This window comes from Festucalex cinctus, chromosome 16 (genome assembly GCF_051991245.1).
Source record: "Festucalex cinctus isolate MCC-2025b chromosome 16, RoL_Fcin_1.0, whole genome shotgun sequence".
Classification (NCBI taxonomy): Eukaryota; Metazoa; Chordata; class Actinopteri; order Syngnathiformes; family Syngnathidae; genus Festucalex; species Festucalex cinctus.
In genome coordinates, this window is record NC_135426.1 from 501,179 (window position 1) to 520,620 (window position 19,442).

The following is a 19,442-nucleotide window of genomic DNA, read 5'->3' on the forward strand; positions in this document are numbered from 1 at the left end:
CAGCCTTTTTCCCAACCGGCCATTTTACTTCTGCTTTAGAAAAATAGGCAGCAAAATAGACAATATTTCTTCCAAAATGACATTAGCATGGTGTTCAAGGTGAATTATTCAATCACTTTATGCCGACTGTGGACGGGCTTAAAATAGCAACATATTCATCCCCAAAAATGATTTTCACATGAAAAATAAGCAAAGCAAAAATGAATTTGGTGCTATGCGCTTTTGATGGAACTATTATCACCTTCCTGCATTGCCATGATGTCGCCCTATTAAGTGAGCTGAAAAGGTTTCATTTGCGGATGATTTGTGTGATGTCAAATGCAAGAGTGGAGTTTGGCCCGGAGGTGCAATTGCGCTCATTCTTCCTGCGGCAGATGTCGACTGAAGGTGCGCCAGGACAGATCGTGTCCGGATGAGTCTTCCTCGCGACAAGTCGCAACCGGACCGTCGTGTCTTTTCTTTTTTAACGACTTCTCTCATTTGTTTTGCCGCCAGGGAAACCAAACGGCGACGGCAGACACGCGGCAGGCGGGTGCAAAGACAGCAGTTACGACAGGAAGTGTGTAAGCTTAGCGGGTTCGGCTTCAATCTATTTGATCTACATAATGATAAGGAACGCAGATAAGGTGTCGCGTGAAGAGGCGCAACGGGTGGGCGGGGCACCGTCAAGAAGAAACCAAAGGGCCTCATGCAGCATTGGGATGAGGACACTGCACGCTCGGCACTTTTTTTTTCGTTTTGTTTTTGTTTTCCCTCCACCCTCAACACATCCAACGAGCGAGTGAGAGGTCCCCAAAAAGTCCCATCAAGCTCCAAACCAAACCAAACCAAACCGCCGCCTGCCTCACATCACTTGTTTGTTTTTCCTCCCTCACAACACGCACGCGTCTTATTGACGACACGCTTCCAACAATCGCAAGCCAAAGAAAAATGTTAGCTGCGATTCCAAACAAGCCGGCTGATTGATGCTTTCTTTTGCAATCAAGTGAGGGATTCCCAAAGCTCGCTCGCTCGATTGCTCAATGGGGTGAATGAGTTTAAAAGTGTCTTGACAGTTGCAAAAATTGTCTCCAAATCTTCTTGTAGCCTTTCAGGTTACACAAGCAAAAAAAATAAATCATGAGTACGGGACAGGAAAGGCTTCTTTGAAAATGGCCGAGTGAAATTTTGGGCGTGTGGCTTGAAAAGTTTGTGAAAGACTGACTGACCTTCATCAACATCAAGGGCTTTTGTTTTTGGAGAGCACGTGCCAGTGTGTTGAGGATATTTGTTAATATTGATGACAAAGCCATGTTTAATAGCATGTGTATACATTTGGCAAAATTGACGAAAGTGCGTGCCTGCGTGCACAATGTGTTTCTGAGCATGCGCAAAATAAAGAGGTCAGTGAGTTCACAACAAAGATGGCGAGTGGACATGCTTCTTTTCTCTCGTGACTGCTAACGGCTAAAAGCTAACCATTTTGGCGACTGTTACAGCGCGGACTGCTGCGAAAATGTCCAGTGCTACACAGTGGCAGGAAGGGGTGCGCCCGCCCACAAGTCCGCCATCCGCCCCCCCACAAATTCGAAATGAACATCAAGAGCAATATTCAGCGCTTACTGAGTGACTCAATAAGAGCAGCAAGTGAAAGTGATTCGGTTTTATGAGAAGCTTATCAACATGAAAAGTGAAAACATAAAAGCGTCCGACTTTTGTTTGCCACGGACAAAAGGGCAAGTCGCCATGGTTACCAAACAGGTGTGCGGAGAAAACCAGAGCCATTTCTGATTTAAAATCTCATTAACGAGCATACTTACAATTAGCTAACTGGTCACAACGAGCTAAAGCTCATTTGGTGTACGTTCAAAATGCCATTGAATGAAATGGTTCAATAAGTGCTGAGTCATGACGGCGCTACAACGTAGCTAGCTAACGGAAGCGGTTTGGCTGCCTCATCAATGACAAAATGAACGCTTTTCTATCAATGAGTCCAAAATCTGGCCCGACGGCCATTTTGCTTGGTCAATTAGGTGATAAATATCAAAATGTTGTTGGGACACGATTGCTTGAAATGAAATCCACTGCGAGGAGGTGTGGAGGTGATATCAGCTCCGCGGTAGGAATCAATCGCAAAAATATGGCCGCCCTGCTTCAGGCTGTTTTTTCCCATGTCGTTACAACATCAAGCGCTCACTATTATTGATGACGCTAGCGAAATGTCTGGAATGCGGCACGAGAGGGGAGACGGACGGACGGAGGGATTGCTTGGAAAGCCAGCGCGCTCCAAAAAAAAAAAAAAAAAAGTTCATTTTCTCCAGCGCATGCGCGCGCTCTCACCTAGCAACGAGCTAAACACGCGTCAACACTGGCGATGTGACGGCGACGTGCCGCCACGCGGGCTGCTGGATGGATCAGCAAAGCGCAATGGTGGCCGCTCACATTCATTTACACTCACATCATTCACGACAATTGCAAAAACCAGAGCAGTTTACTTTTTTTGCAATTTCCTACACATCACTATAATTCATACATTCCAATAATGATACACATCTCTCAAACTACAATTCACTCAAATGATATTACTATCTCTAATTATAATGCAATTCACGATACACTACAATTCTGATTGTATGATTCACACCAACTCCAGTTGGAATATGATTTCACTCCAATTACAATACAATTCTCTCAAACATTGATGCGATTCTCGAAGATTGCGATACGGTTTTTCACACCATTCCCAATTTTAACAACAGTATGATTCACTGTACAGTAATTATGATACATTACAGTCAAAGCGATAGAGTTCATTCCATTCACAATGACGCACTCCAATTAGAATACAATATTTACATATATAGCATCCCGAGCATTTGCTACATAAACTAAATGTGAAGATATATATATACGTCATCTCAGTATGATGTTAAATTGTAAATAAATTAAAACTGTCAGTACTAGTTTTCCCATTTGATGACTTGACTTGAACGCTCACCTGCTTCTTGACATGGTCAGCCATTTTTTTATTTTTTTTTTGTGCACGTTGACCCTGTCAGCGCTTCAGTAGGAAACTTCCCAGCCATGTGCAACAGCATGAGTATGTGGCGACTTTTGAGCCCCACCTACACACCACATTGCTGCTTTTTATGAAGACATCATAAAAAAACATGAATGAATATGTGTAAAATGAGGTCAGGCAAAAGCAACCTTTTCTGCATCTTCCCACCTTCCTCTCTTCTGTACATCCACTGGAAAAAAAAGAAGGAAAATACACGAGGTTGATCAAACAATCCTAAGTGAAAAGATAATGACAGTACCTGAGGAGGAAAAAAATAGCAGCTTTCATTTTGTTTGTGTGTGGTAGTGAAGAATGTGAATCAAAGGCTTCAATGTGTTTAAACTAGGGCTGCACAATATATCGAAAAAATATCGATATCGCGATATTGGCCCTTACAATATGCATATCGCAAAGGCATGCAATAAGTTTTATACGGAATTTTATGCTTTTTATATGAATTTGACCAGTCAGATGCTAACTAAAATGTGTGTTTTCAAGACATAATTACAATTAATTAACTAAGATTACATTAAGGTTGCTTATTTTGCTGCATGAAAAATGTTTTTCTTTCATTAGATAATAAAAATGTAATTTCTTTAGGTACATGTGAAATATTGCAATAATATTGATATCGCTATGTTCGGCAAGCCTATATCGCATGTTTTTCCAATATCGTGCAGCCCTAGTTTAAACAGCAAATAAAACATATTTGCTTGAATGTCAACAAGGAAAATGAAATCATTCTATTACACATCATACATAAGAATGCACTTTAATATCCCTTTCATATGCTGAGTGCTTCTTTATCTTCCACGAGCAAATACAAATGAAATGAGGACAATGTCCACATTCACTCTTTCCAGGTTGGATAATATGGAGGCAGCATGACGTTCCACATTTGGCCAAGCAGCTGATGTAGTTTGGAAATCCACACAAAGGAAGACGGAAGCGCTGCAGGACACACCAAAAAAATCAATTTCATGATGTGATCACAATCGCTTCCATTTTTTTGCTGATAAAAACCAACCTGGATCCATGCGTAAGAAAAGCACATAGAGGATAAGAGCAGCCAAAAGGAGTTTATGGAACAGGAAGGATCCACAAGTAGACATCAATCTCCTGTAAGTGAGCCTCAACAAGGCCTCCACTTGATGGCGAAGGGAACCTGCGTGGAACGAGGAAGGGCAGCTTTGGTTCTGAGTTGGTGGACAGAAAGGTCCAAACGAGTGGAAACGCGCTCTCACCTCGCATCGAGGAGTTATCGGCACTTGACCTACAACCCACGTCCACGTCTGGCACGTCGTTGCGCTCACGTTCCTCGTCTTGGATGATGTCCAGCGCCGTTCGCCGTTGCTCTCGGTTAAATGCGGCGCTTCCCACCTCGCCAGCGACAAGCTCACGGGCGCGGTCTGTGTGTCCCAGGGGCAGGAGGACGTGCAGGAGGTACAGCTCGGCCGCTGCGCGGAAGCCGTCTAGTCGCCAGTTGGACGGTCTGCCAAGCCACGCTCGGGCAACCTGCTGCACAGCTGCCGGATCGCCCAGCTTGGAATACAGGAGGATGCTGACGAAAAGCGATGACAAAAAAAAAAAAAAAAAAAAAAAGCATGAAACTGCCGTGCAACGACATCACGGGCAAACTGCTTGACACGTACTCACCACATGTGCAATATTTGAGCTGGTATCTCCTCCTGATGCTGATAATACTTGAGGACCCACGCGAGGACGCCAGGCCACCGGTTGAGTTCAGCCAAAGCTTGAATGGCCACGATGCAAAAGGCGGCCTTGAGCTCACCTCTATTGGAGCGGATACAAATCATGTGAATAAATGACAACAAAATGAGAAAAGAGTCCAGTTGAAATTGGCACGTCACCTCACGTCCTCGTCCTCCGCGCGGGCGAGGCTCTCCAGGCCTCTGTTACAGATGTGAAAGGACGCGTGGAAGTCTTTATAGAGCATCAGTTGCTCTGTGGCCTCTTCCAACATATCCAACAGTTTGCTTTGCGTACAAGACAGCGGAGGCTTGAAAACGGGCGTAAAATTGTCGCTCGCCCGAGGCCTGGTCATGACTTTAGTTACGATCAAATTGTGCAAATTAACTCAAATAACATTGTTGTACTCCCTTCTTTTATTCATAGAATGTTGCTAAAAATAAAATTATACCCACCCCAAGGTGTTATTGTGTACACAAGTACCTGCTGGTTGATTTTGTTTAGCAAAGCTTTCCGGGTTGGGAACTGATAGCCAATGAGAAGCCATGTTATTCGCTAAGAAAGCAGCCAATCAAACCCAGAGCTCTCCTTACGCGCACAGCCAATCAAATGGAAGTTTCTTTACGGCGCTTCTCCTCTGCCACTGGTAAACACGTGTCCGTACCTTCCTGTTTCTTCCACGGTCCAATTTCAACGAGTAAATCTACAATCTGTAAGCTATTCCATTTACAATAGTGTTTTTTTTATTATTATTGTTAAGGAGTCTCGATTATGATATTGAGCATTTTAACTCTGTTTTGTGTAAAAAATAGCGTTGCAGTTGGATAACTAACGAGCTAGCTGACGTTAGCTTTGCTGTAGCTTCATTTGTTACTATTTAGACAGTTATCTTTATTTATATAGCGCTTTCAAACAGCATAATAATAATAATAATAATAATGGATGCGATTTGTACCAATGCGATGTAATTTCAAAGAGTGTGGCAGTGTACAATATTTTTTTGTTTTTTACATCTTTAGATGAATGTAATTCAGCCATATTATTTCACCATGCAGTTTGTACGTTCATGAGGAGAGGACTAATAAAATAGTTTTTTTTTCCTCCCAGAACAAAATGGCCAAAAGCTTGCGGAGTAAGTGGAAGAGGAAAATGCGAGCCGAGAAGAGGAAGAAGAACGCTCCCAAGGAGCTGGCCCGCCTGAAAAAAACCCTCGGTCTGAACAAGAAAGGCGAAGACGCCGTGATGAGCGACATGCAGGAGATCGCCACCGTGGTCCCCGTCGACAAGATCAAGAAGGAGGTTGACGCAGTCGTGGAGGGAGCTGCAGACGGTGGTGAGCGAGCTTCTCCATCTTTGAGCCGCATACATTGCAAACACAGGACTGCATGAGAATAAATAACTTGTGCTGCAGATGACAACATGGACTTGGACAGCGAACGCAACAAGAAGACGTTCCTCAATGAACACGGACAGTATCCTGTGTGGATGAACCAGCGGCAGGCCAAGAAGCTGAGGACCAAACGGATGGCCCAGAAGAGTGGCAGCAAAGGAAAACCTAACAAAAAGAAGAAGGGCATTGCCTGGTGAGAGAGAGAAAAAAAAAAACAAGACTCTTGGAGGCAATCACCTGTGCTTTACATTTATGGAACACACAGGCTCTTTATTTGGATGGAAGAGCAGGCGGACAAAAAGTGTATTTTCATTTCATTTCTTCACTTATGTGTGAATAAATGTATTTTTCCCCCATATAAAATTCATCTCAACAACTGTTGATTTAGCAATATGACACAATTGAACCATAAAAAGTTAATTGCAAATTGAGGCCACGTGGATGCGAAATGCATGACTAGGATATCAGAAAAGCAAATGTTCTAAATCAAGTCGGGTTTTTATCAAGACTCCATTTTCCACAACTTATGAGTACGATGCCCAGGCCGGAAAAAGAGAGGAAAAAAAAAAAAAAAAGCTTCCAAGTTGTGGGCGTTGTCGTGGTCGTCTCACTGCATGAGGCGGACGTACGCGGCGGGAAAGAGGCCCGTACGTCCGTGGCATCGTCCCTTCCACCAGCCCTCGTCGATCATCTCTATGTCGGTGACCACATCGTCGGGGTTGAAGGACATCTCGTCCGTGTCCTCTGCCAAAAGCAAACGTCCTCACCAGAGCGCAGGTGCCATTCCAAAAACAGCATCAGAAAATAGGAACCAACCTCCTTGGTAGTTGTAAATGGCGACAGCTCGGACGCCAGCTGACAGGTCCTCGCTGTCGTCTGATGTTTCTGCAAGATTGACAAAAAGAAAAGAAGGTGCAAGATGACAAGTGGAGATGTTTGTGTGTTGATGTCGTTACCCGTGCAGACTTGTTGCTCCTCCCCCGCTGTAGAGGGAGGCGTTGGCGCCACCACCTCGTACTCGTCGTCCACCGTGACTTGACGGTACACATCCTCGACTGGGGGCGGAGGACGGCAGTCCGGTTGCAGGAAGTGGTCCGAGCGCACCAGCAAAGCCAGAAACTCTGTATCGCACGTTTTCAACTAAGGACGGAATCAATACTCCGATTGAACATACATCATCACGAGGGAAGAAGACACATAAGTGCATCAATACAACTGATAACCAAATGTGGTCACCTGAGTCACCATTCACAAACAACGTTGTTTACTCTTATGTTTGATTTCTCAACAAGTTTTATTTACAAGTAAAAGCTATATATTTATAGATCACTTCAGATTTCTTTTTCCATTTGTTGGTTTACTTTTGCATTCAAACAATGTCAGAAAGGAGCAATGTAAGTTGTAATAATTATTCAGATTACACTTAATTTTTTTTACATTCTATATAGGAAAATTAGTCATGTAAGTTGTAATCAATCATTGTATTTTTTCCAAAAGAAGGATGTATTTCAATTTAAGGCGTCAGTTTATGGAACAATCTGGATTGTCAAACAAAATCATCTCAGTCTATCTGTATCTTGAAAAACTTGACAAAAGCTCAATTACTGGAAAAATACATAAAGCACAAGGGCATGCTGCTTAATTATTACATACAATTGTTAGATTGAAAACATTTTGACTGCTCGATGTCATTTACTTTGTGTTGATTAATTTTTGTTGTTGTTGATTAGGGCAGATAACATAAGTTTGACTTCTTTCTGTCCCCTTTCATTTCTCTTTTTTTTGAAGGAATTAAATAAAAATTGAATTGAAAATGAGTGAATTCAGAAATGAGCAAAAGAAGTAATGCAAGTTGTAATATATATATTTTGAAAGCAGTACAAATGTAACGGAAACAGTAAGTATGGAGGGAAATATGGTGCAAAAGTAACTTGTAAAAAAAAATAAAAAAATGCACCTGTAGAAAAAAAGTAAAGTCGTGATTTGTACCTGACTGCAAGTTGCCATTTCTGCAGGTACAAATCCCGACTTTTATACAGGAACAACTTTTTTTTTTTTTTTGAACAAGTTACTTTTGCACTACATTTCTCTCCATAATTAATATTTATTTTGGATTTTCATATCACAAGTGAATGTTGAGCATCTGACCTGTGCTTGTGCTTCTTCTGCTGTGTTGTGACGGATGTCCAGTGAACTTTGACATTCTGCAAGAACTTGTGGAACATCGGCAAGATGAAGTTGCTCATCTCTGCTTGTTTGCTCCTGAACAGCAAGATGGTCAAAATCCTGCCAATATTTGTATTCTTACTATTTTTCAAATTGTTTTTTGTGGGAGGTCACCTGCTGTTTGTGTTCTGCTTCCTGTCGTTCTCTCTTCTCTTGCTCCTTCCTCCTGCTCTTCTCCTTTTGGACTGTCCTGGTGTTGTCGTCGTCATTGTCGGCCTTGGCCAGACTCTCGAAAAGAGCCTTCAGCTTGCCCGCATTGGCGATGGCGGCTGCACGTCATGTAACGCAGTCAATGCAATTTTAATTGTGTGCATATTAGGGATGCAACGATATCCAAACATCACAATACGATATGAAGGTCACTTAACGATAATTATCACGATATTGTGGGGCGGTTGGCGATATAAAAAAGTCACAATATTGTAAATAAAAAAAAAAGCTCATACTAAAAAGAAATTATTGTGCTTTTTATATATTACAGCAATGAAAAATATAAATGTATATACAAAACAAATATATATTGAAGCACCATGACAAGCATCACAATAAATTGATACATTTTTTCTTATTAATAAAATGAATTAAATAAATAAGAAAGTAATGCATACAATAAATTGAGTTCTTCCACATATTGACTCTGTTCACATGCATATTATGTTCCCCTTCATCTGACCATTAGCGTGGATTTGAAACATAGAAGGGCCAAAATATGCATTGTGAAAATTAAACCGCACTAAAAAACAAAAAAACAACTAGCCACCAGAGGGTGCTAAAACTGCACAAGTGGAAATATTATTTTTAATCAGAAGTGCTGCTTTTAATATCATGACATGACCACGATATATTGTGGCAGTTTTAACATCGCGATATTGCCATTATCGTTACATCTCTAGTGAATATACGTCAAATCTGTACGTTAACAACTCACAGGCTTCAATTGGTTGGGTCTTCTCATACGCGGAGACGGGCGAGTCCGTGTCCGAGAAGTCGACTGCACTCTTCAACATCAAACAACAAAAATTTACATTCAAGTGACGAAAAGGTCACAATATCTTCAGATACTTGTGATTTAAAAAAAAAAAAAAAAAACTTTTATTTTTTTTTTAAAATCAAGCCTGATTTATAAAAAAAAGGGGGGTTTAAATAAGGTCACTGTAGTAAATCTTGTGTATGACCCCTATTGACAAGTAAAAATTACTTGAATGATTGGGAAAAAAAAATATTGAATGGTGATAGTTATTAAATCATGCTCAATAAGGAAAAAAATACAAAAACTACCACTATCCAAATATTGTTATATTACACTCACTGAATTACATTTGTTTGATTGTGGATGAGATTTTATTTGTTTTTATTCATTTGGAAATCATTTTAATGTACATTTTCCATTTTTGATTTGAATCATAAGAGTTTTCTAATGATACAAGTGTTGGTAGTCCAAATGAAATGGAAGGTCCGTGGCTCACCTTGTCCATGCGTTCTTTCTGCACTCCATAGCGTCCGCCAAAACCTGCCAAATAATCTGAACAACAGGATTCAGTTGAAGCGGATTTGAGCGGCGCCGTCTCCGTACGTGTGCCATCTGTCACCTGTTTGGCCTTTGTAGTCGGAGCCCACTTTCTCGTGTTCCACTCCGTATTTGCCCCCAAAGCCTTTGGAATAATCTGCAAGAACATCAACGGACGTACCCACGTGAGGCACACGAATAAAAATGAAACTTTGCATGGAATCATATTGGAGTGGACACACCTTTCTGTGATGTATGTTGCTTGACTTCACCTTTATACTCAAAACCAACCGCAGACTGCAGACAACACAGACAAGCGATGTTTTACAATTGACTTGAAATGCACGATTACTCGTGTTTTCTTCAGACGATCATTTTGGAAGTTTTCCATTTTATCATGTGAATGATATTGTGCAGACAGGAAGTTATGAGAATAAAAATGAAAGCTAGCGAGCGTCTCGTTGTGTGACCTTGTCGATGCGATCCTTGTGCACAGACACGGCGCTCCGCATACGCTTATCATGCACTGCGCGTAGGGCACCAACTGCCTAAGGGGGCACCAAAAAACAAATCAAGCCCGTAAAAATAATCATATTAGTAATTATAATATCAGTGTCTAATATTTAAAATAAAAGCTTGTAAAGCATGTTAATAAATACAAAAAATAACGTAGCATTATTTACTCGACGAGCAGTATCGCTGGTCTACGTTGGTGCCCCCCCCCTCCCCTAGTAGTTTGTTCCTATTAGGGAAAGGGGGAGGGCTGCGCGGGTGCACTTTTGCTCCTACGGAGCAAACTACTAGGGAAAGGGGGAGGGGGGCGGGGTGCACTTTTGCTCCAACGAAGCAAACTACTAGGGAAAGGGGGAGGGGGTGGGGTGCACTTTATGCTTCAATCGCAAATTTGGCAGAAGTTTATTCTTGGATATCTGGACATGTCATCAAAAAGGCATCAATAATTAGGGGCAGAAAAGAAAAAACAATGAGATGATGCTCGCGCGTCATTTGCAGGTATAACAATTTGTTTATTTTGTAGCAGCTACGTTTACATGACCACAGTGAGCAAAAAACAAACAAAACAAAAACACTCCAAACCGCCGCAGTGGAATGGTTGTGACCAGCACGTTCATTATACGGTATGTTAAATGGAAGGTGACGAGACAATATTGTTACATATGGAACGGCCAAGAGCGGCGTGTACTGGTGAAAGTGTATTTTGAAAGTAATAATAATAATCATCTTAAGGCTAAGTAGATTTCCTCATTTCATATTCATAGTTTTAACATTATGTCCAGAATTTTTACATAGTGCCCTATCAGTCCTTCTCTAAAAAGGTAGATTATGAAAATGTTCATGTACCTGTGTTTTAAATATAGGCCTGCACAATACCATAATCCTAATCAATTTAGAAAATGTTTGTACCATGGTTGGTTCAATACCATATTTCATTGTAGAATCCCTGAATATTGTCTTGTATTTCTGAATACAGGATCAATGCTTCAATATGTTCAAGGAGCATTTCATAAATGCGGAAATTGCACAAAAGCTGTCATATGATGACCTGATAGCCGATTTTGCAGCCCAGAAATGGAGACATGTGCCTCTGTAGGGCCTCTACTAACTTGCTTGCACTTTGTTTATTTCCAGATGTTTATTTGTTAATAGTAGTGGCATTGAGTTTTATTTTAATTCATTTAGCTTTATTTATTTGAGTATTTGGTGTCATTGTTAGTTTTAGAAAGACTTATTATTTATCACTTATTTTTGTGAACATTTTTAAAACTTCAATATTGACACTTACAAGTAGGGCTGGGTATCTATTCAGATTTCCATAATCGATTTAATTCGATTCACAAGGGCCCGATTCAACTCATGATTCACAACGATTTTCGATTCAGTTGAGGAATTCATGCAGCACATATCAGTCAAAAGTCAAAGTCAAAGACAGTCAAAAGTACCAATGCTGCAAAGAGTAGAAACTTCTTGCTCTAATTTAATGCATTCGTAAGAATATGAATATTTACATTAGGAATTGAATCCATTGCAGTTACATTAATCTGTTTCATTTAACATGGCCTGATAAAAACAATAAATAATAATTGAAATAAATTACAACCACAGCACAGGCTGTGTAAATAAATTGACAAAAATGGGGGGGGTCGATATATTGATACATGGTTTTATGTATCGATATTGGGATATGAAAAGGTGTATCGATATGATCGCGATATATCGATATTTCAAACCCAGCCCTACTTACAAGTTATTTTGTTTAATAAAGCAAAACTGACAAATACTCAGATCAGTTCATTTCTATCAGGGGAGGGGTGATGGGGTGTGTGGACGGAGTGTTGGGGGGGGGGCTGTGGGGGGTCACCACAAAACATTTATGCTTAGGGCACCAAAATAGCTAGCGCCTGCTTGTGCATGCCAAATTTTCCGCCGAATCCCTTGGCTGCGTCTTTCTGGGAAGTGTGCTGCTGCACTTGCGCGACATAGTCGTGTCCCACCGCCACCTGCGTGACGCCAAAGCGCACTTTTTGTAAACTTTGTTATTTTTTATTTTTTTATTTTATTTTATTTTTTTAAGAGCTCAGAATTGTTCATTCGGTAGTCTTACCGATTCAACGTCTTGTCATCATTGCTCTTTTTTTTTTTTTTTTGTGTATGTGTGCGTGCGTTTGCGTGCGTGCGTTTGCGTGCGTGCGTGCGTTTGCGTGTGTGCGTGCGTTTGCGTGCGTGCGTGTGCGTGCGTGCAAATACGTATAAATTTATACTCATTCATTCACCTAAAACCTTATAAATATCCCATTACCCTTCGCCTTAACCAGGTACTTCAGAATCTTGCCAGAGTCGTGAGGTTTAAATGGTCAGGAGACCAGAGAAAAGGTCAGAAAAAAAAAGAAATAAAGAGAAAAGAAAGGTAAATCAAAGTGAAATCCAGCACCGACCAAACACTTCCTGCCTTCCCCATGATTACAAAATCAAAGTCTTACGCCAACCCCGGAAGCCTCTAAATTCCAGCAAATTTAGCGAGATCTCCATTGACCAGAGGAAAAACTAAAGAGAGGAAGGAGGGAAGGATCGATAAGGCAGAGTGAGATCCATAGAAGCCAGTACATCCAATCCATCAAAGTGAAGTCCAGCACCAACAAGACCCCTCCTGCGTGGTTACAAAACCAGAGTCTTATGCCAACCCCAGAAACCTCATACTTCTAATAAATTAATATCTCAAGTGACCAGAGGAAAAACTAAAGAGAGGAAGGAGGGAAGGATAGATAAAGCAAAGTGAGAACCACAGACACCAGCACCAACTGATTCAAGGGGCTGTGGGAGGGAGAGGGTACTTCTGTTGAGTTTCAGTAGATGCTGGTGCGACGGATCTGGCATGCATAAGGACCACCACCAAAGAAAGAAGCCGTCAACCGCGGTCCAGCAAAGCGAGCACTCCCCCCCCCCCCCCCGGAATCCCCAGGCCGCGGCAGCACCAAGGCCACCCCCAAGCCACCCGAGCGGACACCGGTCGGCGAGCCGACCCAGACACCCGGAACACCCCCGCCCCAGCCCCGGCCCACACCCCCGAGCCCAAGGCCGCAGAACGAGGCCCAGCGGGCCCCCACAGCGCCCCACCGGTCCCCAGCCCCCATCCCCCCACGACCCCCCCGCACCCCACCCAAACCCGCCATCCACCACGACCCAGGCCCCACCACCCCCCCCGACCCCCAAACCCCCGAACACACCCCGACCCCCAGCACCCAACCCCCCACCCACCCATACCTCCACCCCCCCCCCCCAAACAAGCCGCCCCCCCCCCCCCCGACGGCCGCCACCCCCCCCCCCCCCCCCGCGAACCCGGCCCCCCGCGAGAACCCCCCACCCCCCCCCCCCCGGAAACCGGCACCGGGCAGCAGCGCAGAGAGGGAAGATGTGCCCACCCCACCTCCAGCCGCGCGAGATTTGCACAGCGGCGGGAGGGGGGAAGCAGAGGAGGAAGCACCAGGGGAGAAGGCGGAACACCAGAACACCGAGCCCGGTGGGGAGAGGCCCCGGTCGTCACGCCAGAGTACTAGTGACACCTAAACCCTGTTACTGAGTCCGCCAGCTCGCCGACTGGCGAGCTCTACCCTTACACCGTGAATGTGGCCCCACCCAGTGTATATACAAGTGTGTGCGTGTGGTGCATTAAAATTGGGAGCAGGTGAGTCGGAGCAGAGGGAAAAAATTTCCCCTACTCCGACACACCCGTATCCCCCCCCAAAAAATGAATATGTATATGTGTGGTGCATTAAAAAAGGGAATGGAGGGACAAAGTGGTGGGGCAGGGACACAAATGGGGGGGACCACAGCGCTGCCAGGCACTGCAGTCCATCCCCTCTGATGGCTCCCCGCCCCAACTCACCCCTCCCCTTGGACGTGAGGTGCATTAAAATTGGAGGGGAGTTGAAGGGTGAAGACGGTGTTTCCACCCTTCCCCACCCCACCAAGAAATGTGTTGTGTGCCCTATGTGTATATTTACAAAGTGTATAGTGCAAGCTAGTGAAGTGAGTAAGAGGAGCGACCAGCGGGGCCTCACCCAACCCGGCGGGTGTAGGTGGCACGCCCGCCCCCCAGCACCCCCACCCCCACCCGCCCCCCACCTCATCCACCCGGCACCACAATGGGCGGACAGCCAGCGCAGCAGGGCTACCGGACAGCCCACCGGCCACCGGAGCCCGCCCGGGGCGCCAGGAGTTATACCGGAGTGGGGCAGGCCCCAAACCCCCGCCCGGCCCCCGGAGCCCGACGCCCGGGCCGGGGAGGGAGCCCCAGGCCCAGGGAGAGGGAGGGGGAGGGGCCGCAGGGCAGACAGGGAAGGGGGGGGGGGGGGGCGGGGCGAATACGACAAGAAGGCGAAAGGGCGGCTGCAGGGCAGGAGGGGGGGGGGGGGGGGAGGAGGAGGGAGGGCGACAAGGGAAAAGGGAGGGAGGCAGAGGAGGATGGGCGGGAGGAGGCGAGGAGGGAGAGGCGACGGGGGGGAGGAAGGGGGAGGGGAGAGGGAACCACGGGGCACACCGGAGGCCCACCCACCCCGAACCGCAGCGGAGCAACGGAGCAGCGGACCGCGCCGGGACGGCACCGCCCCGGGCACCAGGGGAAGCACCCCAACACCGCACCCCACAGGGGGCCCAGGGAGCGGCCAAGACGCAACCGCCACCGAGCAGACAACGGGGGGGGGGCAGAACCACCCCCGCCCGACCACAGGGGACGGCGTCAAGAAGATTGACTAATTAGCATGCAGTAACACCAAGTGTTGATGCTTAGTGCCCACTAGAAATAGATCTTAAGGAGTTATTGAGTATAGTGTCGTATAGTGTGGTATGCTCGAGCCCACTAGCAGCAACTAGGTTCCTGACTATATAAAAATAAAAACAATCAGATACAAAATACCAAATACAGAAGCAGCGAAAACAGAAGTTGTAACAATGTGGTGGCTCTCGTTAACAGGCAGAATCTTGGCAGGATTAAGTTGCCAAATTGAGATTAAAATATTCTATGTACATAGACCATATTTGTTTAAATCTTGATACTTGATTTTTATTTAAGGCAGAGATTTTTTCCATTGAGATATAATTTATTAGTAAGTTTAACCAGTGGTCGATATTTAGAGATTGTTTATTTTTCCAATTGACAAGGATTATTTTTTTAGCAATAGTAAGGGCTATAAATATAGATTGAGATTGTTTATATGGTAGCTCAGTTATTGTTAAGTCACCTAGTAAACACAATCTTGGAGATAAAGGAAGCCTACAGTTTAATATATCAGCGAGCTTTTCCAAGATTTTAGTCCAGAAATGCAGCACTGGAGTACATGACCATAAAGCATGAAGATAAGTATCGGCAGTGTTTTGTGAGCACTGGAGACAAATGTCGGAGTCAGAGAGTCCCATTTTTTTCATCATATATTGTGTAATATATGTTCTATGAAGTATCTTATATTGGATAAGTTGCAAATTTGTCTGTTTGGTCATTTTAAATACATTTTCACAGATTTGGGTCCAAAAGTCTGGTTCCGGAACTATAGACAAGTCTTTTTCCCATTTTAAAGTCGGTAAATACGTTTTATTTGTGTATAAAAATAACTTATATATTTTTGATATTTTCTTTATTGTTGTTGGAGAAAGCTTTATAATATCTTTAGCTAAGACAGGCAGTTGGAGCGTATCCTGAAGTGTTGGGATTTGTTTCTTAACCATATTTTTAACTTGCAGATAATGTAAGAAATTTCCCTTTTTTATTTCATATTTCTGGACCAAGTTTGTATACGATATAAACTTATTATCTGAGAAAAGATGATGAAGGTGTGTAATTCCTTTCTGCTCCCATAGGCTTAAATGGAACGACTGATTATTAAGTTGAAAGTCGGGGTTATGCCAAATGGGAGAGAGCCCACAGGGCGCCAATTGGGAGTTTGTAATTTCTAATGCCTTCCACCAGGCAGTCAGGGTGGCGGCTATCATTGGGTTTTTAAAACAATTATGTCGTCTTATTGATTTTGTAATAAAGAGTAAATCTAACAGTCTAAGATTATTACAATCCTTCTGCTCCAATTCCAAGGTAACTTTTTGTAAACTTTGGATCCAAGCGTGAAAACATGGCAATCGTACCTTGTCCACGTGGTCCGTCTCCACGCCGAACTTGCCTCCGTAGCCGTACGACGCTTTGGGCGTTGTCTCCTGATGTTTCACCTGCTCGTGCTCGGCGGCCACTTTGGCCCTCAGCTCGCTAACGCTGCAAAAGAAAACAAGTACAGTGATACCTCGGCTCACGAACGCTTCAGCTCACGAACATTAAATTCGCGAAAATTTAGTCTCGGCTGACGAACTACTTTTCGGCGGACGAACCAAACCACGCGGTCGAACAGCACTACGGTGGCGGCCACAAGAAGCTGACGCACGCTCACGGCGTCCCAGTTCGTCACCCCCTTTCTTTTAGTGCGGACGCGGTGTGTGTTTGATAGACATTTTGAGTGTACTTTTGCTATTATGGGACCGGAAAAAGACCCCACCAAAGGCTAGTGTTAAGCCTAATGCTTACCAGCGAGGGACGGCGATTCGGCGGCGCGTTTGCATTGTAGTCAATGGAGTTCGCGCCACTAAAAAAAGCGAAAGTGCCATCACCTACCTCAAAAAAGGAGAAAATCGTGCCACGGCTGTTTAGTCCCAGGAAAGAGGTGAAAGTAGTTGGCGGTGCTCACTTTTTGTTGACTCGCTAAAGTGCTCCACTTCCTTGTTCACCAAGGGACACACCTCCTCCGCTTCGGTGAGCACGAAAGTGCGAATGAGCGACAACCGTTCCATAAACACTCTACGCGGTGAAACGCTCGCGAATGAAGTAAGTCTACCATTGCTACTATCCTTAAGAACTACCATCACAAAGTAAAATAAAAAGACTTTATTATACAGTACAATTTATTTCTTTAATTACAATACAATAGCACATTTATTATACATAAAATAAGGTATATTTTTGTGTAATTTTAAGGGTTATTTAGTAGAAAATTATGTTTTATAGGGACCTGGGAACGGATTATTCTCATTTTAATGGTTTCTTATGGGAAATAAATGTTTGGAAGAAGAACTTTTCGGCTTACACACACTCTCTGGGAACCAATTAAGTTCGTGAGCCGAGGTATCACTGTAGTTACCTTCACTTTCATCACTTCTTTTTAGCAGGCCTTAAGCATTGTGGAAAAGAAAAATGGACATGAAATATAGCAACCTCGCTCAAATTCATCATAGTGCTATTTTTGGAGTATTAGGTATGTAACGATAATATTGTGATATTGCGATATTAAAAAACTGCCATAATATATAGTTGTCGTCATGTCACACGATAAAAGCAGCACAAAGTCAGGTTGATATCCATTTGTGCAGTTGTAGCACCCTCTGGTGGTGAGTTTTTTTTTTTTTTTTTTAGTGCAGTTTAATTTTCACAAGCCATGTTTTGGCACTTCTATGTTTCAAATCACATGAAGGGGAACACAATTTGCTTGTGAACCGAGTCGATATGTGGAGGAACTCAATGTGTGCTTGCATTAGGAAGTGCCTCAATATAAATATTCTATTTATGTTTTTAATAATTCAATCTTTTTCATTGTACAAAACAACAATATTGTGTGTTTTTTTTTTTTAAGTATGAGCTTTTTTTTTTTTTTAAACAATATTCTGACATTTTTTGTATTGCCAATCTCCCCACAATATGGTGATAATTATCGTATCGTGAGCTTCATATCATATCATATCATATCATGATGTTAGTATATCGTTACATCCCTAATATATGAATTAGGGAACTAGTTAGAGGAAGGATATGAGGATATCATCATGGCATCACTTCATTTTCATCCGTGCCAGTTGACCCTGAGCTTTTTCTCCACTGGCCAGCAGAGTGGAGTCTGCCAACTCTCCCGGTCCTTTCTGTAGCACAGCTTGTTTTGTTTTTTTGCAAGTGCCATATTAGGCGCTAACTGGATCTGCTTCCCGTTTCTGCGCTCCGACCGCCGCCGTATAAGCAAACACGGCGGGGACCCAAGTGGGCAAGCGACGGACGACACCTTGACTGACCTGATGGGCTCTTTGTGTCCCGAGCCTGGGACAGTCTTGGCCCCCCACCTCTGCTCCTGTTCCGACACGTCATTCTGAAACAGGAAGCGCTTGCGTCAACCCACATCCGGCCCCCGCAACAGGCAGGAAGTCCTCGTGCTTGTGCAGCACCTCGAAGTCCGGGTCCGTCTCCCAGTCGTCGTCGCCGCCGCCTTGTGCAGCCACCTTCGTGCTCACGTTGTGGCCTGCCGCCGACTTCCACATCTGCACAAATAACACACACACTCAATAAATAGTGCATGGGGAATAATTCCAATTGGGATGATGGGGGGGAGGGGGGGGAGATGTGCACGCTCGTTTCACTTCCCCAAAGTGAACCGCTCTAAAATTTGTCTTTTACAAATTGTACATGCATCTGGGGGGCTTTTCATTTCTAAAAAAAAAAAAAACATTTTGTGACTGTATATTTCTCATAATAGCACTACTTGTAAATTAGTAAACATGTTGTAATGTTAGCCCCCTTTATGTTGTCACACAAGTTACCAGTTCATCAATTACAACATTGCATCAACATCAAAATGTTTGGTTAAATAAATAATAAAACATGAGGAAGTTGAAAGAGAAGTTGACGTTACCTTTCTAGTCAGTCACTTGAGTTGTTTCCGCGTCTCAGCCGATGCGAAAACACAAACGTGCGCGAGCGTCAGAGTCGTGTGCACGAGCGGAGGATGGTCATGTGATCCGACTCTGACTGACAAATGTTAGCCAAAAAACCACTCCATCTAATTCCTGAGATGTCAGATAATTATAGTTTTTTTTTTTTTTTAATTCTTCAAATATATCTCCGAGTGAATGCAGCAGATGCAGTTAGGATCAACCAGGCCACTTTTAGACCTTTATTATATTCCTGTCAGACCAAAAATGAACACTTGAGGCCAGAATATCAAACTGTTTCTCCATGATAACGTTCTTAGTATCATGTATAC

The 19,442-nt window shown here is 43.7% G+C and overlaps 3 protein-coding genes across 5 annotated transcripts; 1 reads left to right on the forward strand and 2 right to left on the reverse strand.

The window, feature by feature from the left end:
• Positions 1-2,451: 2,451 nt before the first annotated feature.
• On the reverse strand, positions 2,452-5,294 carry pex26 (peroxisomal biogenesis factor 26). The gene is made up of 5 exons (XM_077499904.1): positions 4,912-5,294; positions 4,697-4,834; positions 4,285-4,601; positions 4,068-4,205; positions 2,452-3,991 (listed from the first exon to the last, which is right to left on the reverse strand). The coding sequence occupies exons 1-5, from the start codon at positions 5,103-5,105 to the stop codon at positions 3,891-3,893; spliced, it is 888 nt and encodes a 295-aa protein (XP_077356030.1). The 5' UTR covers positions 5,106-5,294; the 3' UTR covers positions 2,452-3,890.
• Positions 5,295-5,323: 29 nt separating this feature from the next.
• llph (LLP homolog, long-term synaptic facilitation factor) lies at positions 5,324-6,486 on the forward strand. Its single transcript, XM_077499907.1, has 3 exons — positions 5,324-5,462; positions 5,858-6,083; positions 6,162-6,486. Exons 2-3 carry the CDS (start codon positions 5,864-5,866, stop codon positions 6,335-6,337), a joined length of 396 nt encoding a protein of 131 aa, XP_077356033.1. The 5' UTR covers positions 5,324-5,462; positions 5,858-5,863; the 3' UTR covers positions 6,338-6,486.
• Positions 6,362-19,372, reverse strand: hcls1 (hematopoietic cell-specific Lyn substrate 1). 3 transcript variants are annotated; one of them, XM_077499903.1, is made up of 15 exons: positions 19,092-19,372; positions 18,628-18,720; positions 18,478-18,551; positions 16,519-16,642; positions 12,276-12,389; positions 10,344-10,358; positions 10,116-10,170; positions 9,956-10,030; positions 9,833-9,888; positions 9,295-9,364; positions 8,481-8,635; positions 8,289-8,402; positions 7,097-7,280; positions 6,957-7,025; positions 6,362-6,884 (listed from the first exon to the last, which is right to left on the reverse strand). In XM_077499903.1, exons 2-15 carry the CDS (start codon positions 18,718-18,720, stop codon positions 6,748-6,750), a joined length of 1,335 nt encoding a protein of 444 aa, XP_077356029.1. In that variant the 5' UTR covers positions 19,092-19,372; the 3' UTR covers positions 6,362-6,747. The 3 variants fall into 3 exon arrangements, with proteins under 3 accessions (XP_077356029.1, XP_077356028.1, XP_077356027.1); XM_077499902.1 differs by lacking the exons at positions 10,344-10,358; positions 12,276-12,389 and having other exon boundaries at positions 6,362-7,280; XM_077499901.1 differs by lacking the exons at positions 10,116-10,170; positions 10,344-10,358; positions 12,276-12,389 and having other exon boundaries at positions 6,362-7,280; positions 9,833-10,030.
• Between the last annotated feature and the right edge of the window lie 70 nt (positions 19,373-19,442).